The 2,576-nt window shown below is 45.3% G+C and overlaps 1 protein-coding gene across 1 annotated transcript; it reads left to right on the top strand.

Moving 5' to 3' along the window:
• The first annotated feature begins 900 nt into the window (after positions 1-900).
• Positions 901-2,201, top strand: LOC130486841 (uncharacterized). The gene has a single exon (XM_056860140.1). It carries the CDS (start codon positions 927-929, stop codon positions 2,199-2,201), a length of 1,275 nt encoding a protein of 424 aa, XP_056716118.1. The 5' UTR covers positions 901-926.
• Positions 2,202-2,576: the final 375 nt, after the last annotated feature.

Genomic DNA, 2,576 nt, shown 5'->3' on the forward strand with positions numbered 1-2,576 from the left:
TGGGTCCTCATTTTACCAACCTCGGAAGGATGGATAGCTGAGTCAACCTTGAGCCGGCTACCTGAAACCGACTTCCGTCGGGATCGAACTCAGGTCGTGAGCAGAGCTTGGACTGCAGTACTGCAGCTTACCACTCTGCACCACGGGGCTCCTAACATAAGTTTACTTATCCTATATTAACTTATTATACATCCAAACTATTACTATATTTACCCACACCGTGGAGCCCAGAACAGCAGGGCCTGTCAGGTTTAATTGAATATTTACTTGGGTAAATTTTAAAATTGAGGGTTGGACTCTCCCCCCCTTCAGAATACTCTGTTTTTTTGTTTTTGTTCTTAAAATGCTTTTTTTATGTGGCAATTGGGTTGGGGGCGATTTTCACTCACAGTAAGCACTACAAAGTAAGCCAATTACAAAGCAGCATTTGAAGGGGTGGGAACTTGATTTGAGCTTGGAAACTGCTGGTGTGTAGATTCCCAAAAGGAAAGTGTGGGTCCAGCGAGCAACGAACCTCAGATAAAACTCCCATGAATAAATGAACAATGTCACTTCCAGCTAGGAACCTGGAAGTGACATCACCGTGTCACACAATGCTCTAGGATTCCCCCCAGTCTCTATGGTAGAAACCTAGTGATCAGGAAAATTCCCAGAGCGTCATGTGACACAGCACCATTTCACCCTTCCTTCCCCCCCTACCCCTCTACTGAGCATCAGTGGGGGATAGGGAGTGCTGGCTGGGATTTTCTCTCTTAGAGGGGGGAAATGGCAACCCTATATCTGTTTCAAAAACTATTTCATACTTGTAAGATGACCCTCAATCTCTTGCCTGTTTTCTTTTGCAGGCTCAGCTGTGGAACGCTCTTGGAGTGAAGCCCAAACTGGAGATGATCTGTTTCAAGAGAAAAGCTTATTTGGCCACCGCCATGTGTCTGGTGGCTTTTGCTTGCATGCTGATGCTTTCCTACCTCCGGACGCAGAAATATTCTTCCCTACCCAAAACTGTCATGCGCAAGAGCAAAGGCTTCTGCACAGGAGGGATTGTCAATAATTCAATCTCGGCTTTGAGCGACAACAAAACCTTTGTCATTGCCCCGTATTTTGACAACAGGGTGAAGAAACTCATCAGGGTCATTGCGATCGTGCCCCATGAGGAAGTCAAAGACGTTTACTGCTTGTTCTGTTGCCCGGCCGGAGATGACATATACATTTCCAAGGCTTTGATCAATGTCCACGAAGATCGATTTGGATTTCCCTATGCAGTGACAGACTTGCTTTGTATGGAACCCACAGACTGCCATCCACAGTATATATCACTTAACCGGTTTCCTCAAGGAAATGCTGGCTTGCTACCTCGCTTTGAAATACAGAATCGTAAGACCACAAACTCTCTCGTGGATTTCACTGTGTGCATCTCCACCATGTTTGGAGACTACAACAACGTCTTGCAATTCATACAGAGCATGGAAATGTATAAACTTCTTGGGGTGCAGAAGGTGGTTATCTACAAGAACAGCTGCAGCCAACTGATGGAGAAAGTCCTGGAGTTTTATATGGCAGAAGGGACCGTTGAGATAGTCCTCTGGCCAATCACAGCCTACCTCAGTGTTTCTACTGAATGGTTTTACAATCACGACGGGAGTCAAATAGGTTACTATGGACAAATCGCAGCCTTGAACGACTGCATCTACCGGAATATGTACAGAAGCAGGTACGTCTTGCTTAACGACATTGATGAAATCATTCTGCCCAATCGGTATCCAGACTGGAAAACCATGATGCAGGATCTTCAGGATCAGAACCCAGAGGTTGGTATTTTCCTATTTGAGAACCACGTTTTTCCTAACACCGTATTTACTTCTGCTGACGTTCCATCGTGGAGCGCAGTACCAGGAGTCAACATACTGCAGCATGTGTTACGAGAACCAGACAGAAAAGAAGTCATCAACCCGCAGAAAATGATTGTCAACCCACGGAAAGTGGTTCAGACGTCTGTACACTCTGTCCTCCAGGCATTTGGAGAAAGTATAGATGTTCCAATGGAGGTTGCTATCGTCTACCACTGCCGGACCCCATTCCAGCCAGACTTACCCAGGGAATCTTTGATTAGGGACACAACACTCTGGCGGTTTAACTCATTGCTGATCAGTAGAGTTAATCAGGTACTACGAAAAATACTGTTGTTAAAAGGAAAGCGATAGGCAGACCTTGAAGTATTGATGAATCGAAGACGACTGTGGTCACATTTGGGGATGAACTCATTCTTTTGTAAGAAAGCCCATCCAAAGACTTATTCAAGGGGGTTCAGGGGCCTGGATCTAATGATAACACTAGTTTGTAGTGAGATGCCAAGAAGGAAATAAGCATCAGAAGAAGTGAAGTCTGGCTCACAGAAGCGAAGTCTGGCTCACAGAAGCTTATGCTTTACTATTTACTTATAAACTTTACTATTCCCCTCTGCAATTACAGCCATTCTCACTGCAAGAACATTGCTTCACCTTATCAGTGATAGCTAGGAATGGAACCTCCCAGTGCAGGGGCAGTGCACCTCTGAATACCAGCTGCTGAGGAAAATT

This window comes from Euleptes europaea, chromosome 14 (genome assembly GCF_029931775.1).
Source record: "Euleptes europaea isolate rEulEur1 chromosome 14, rEulEur1.hap1, whole genome shotgun sequence".
Classification (NCBI taxonomy): Eukaryota; Metazoa; Chordata; class Lepidosauria; order Squamata; family Sphaerodactylidae; genus Euleptes; species Euleptes europaea.

Bases quoted from the DNA above. Each gene is read 5' to 3' on its own strand.
- LOC130486841 (XM_056860140.1), top strand. From the start codon at position 927: ATGTGTCTGGTGGCTTTTGCTTGCATGCTGATGCTTTCCTACCTCCGG.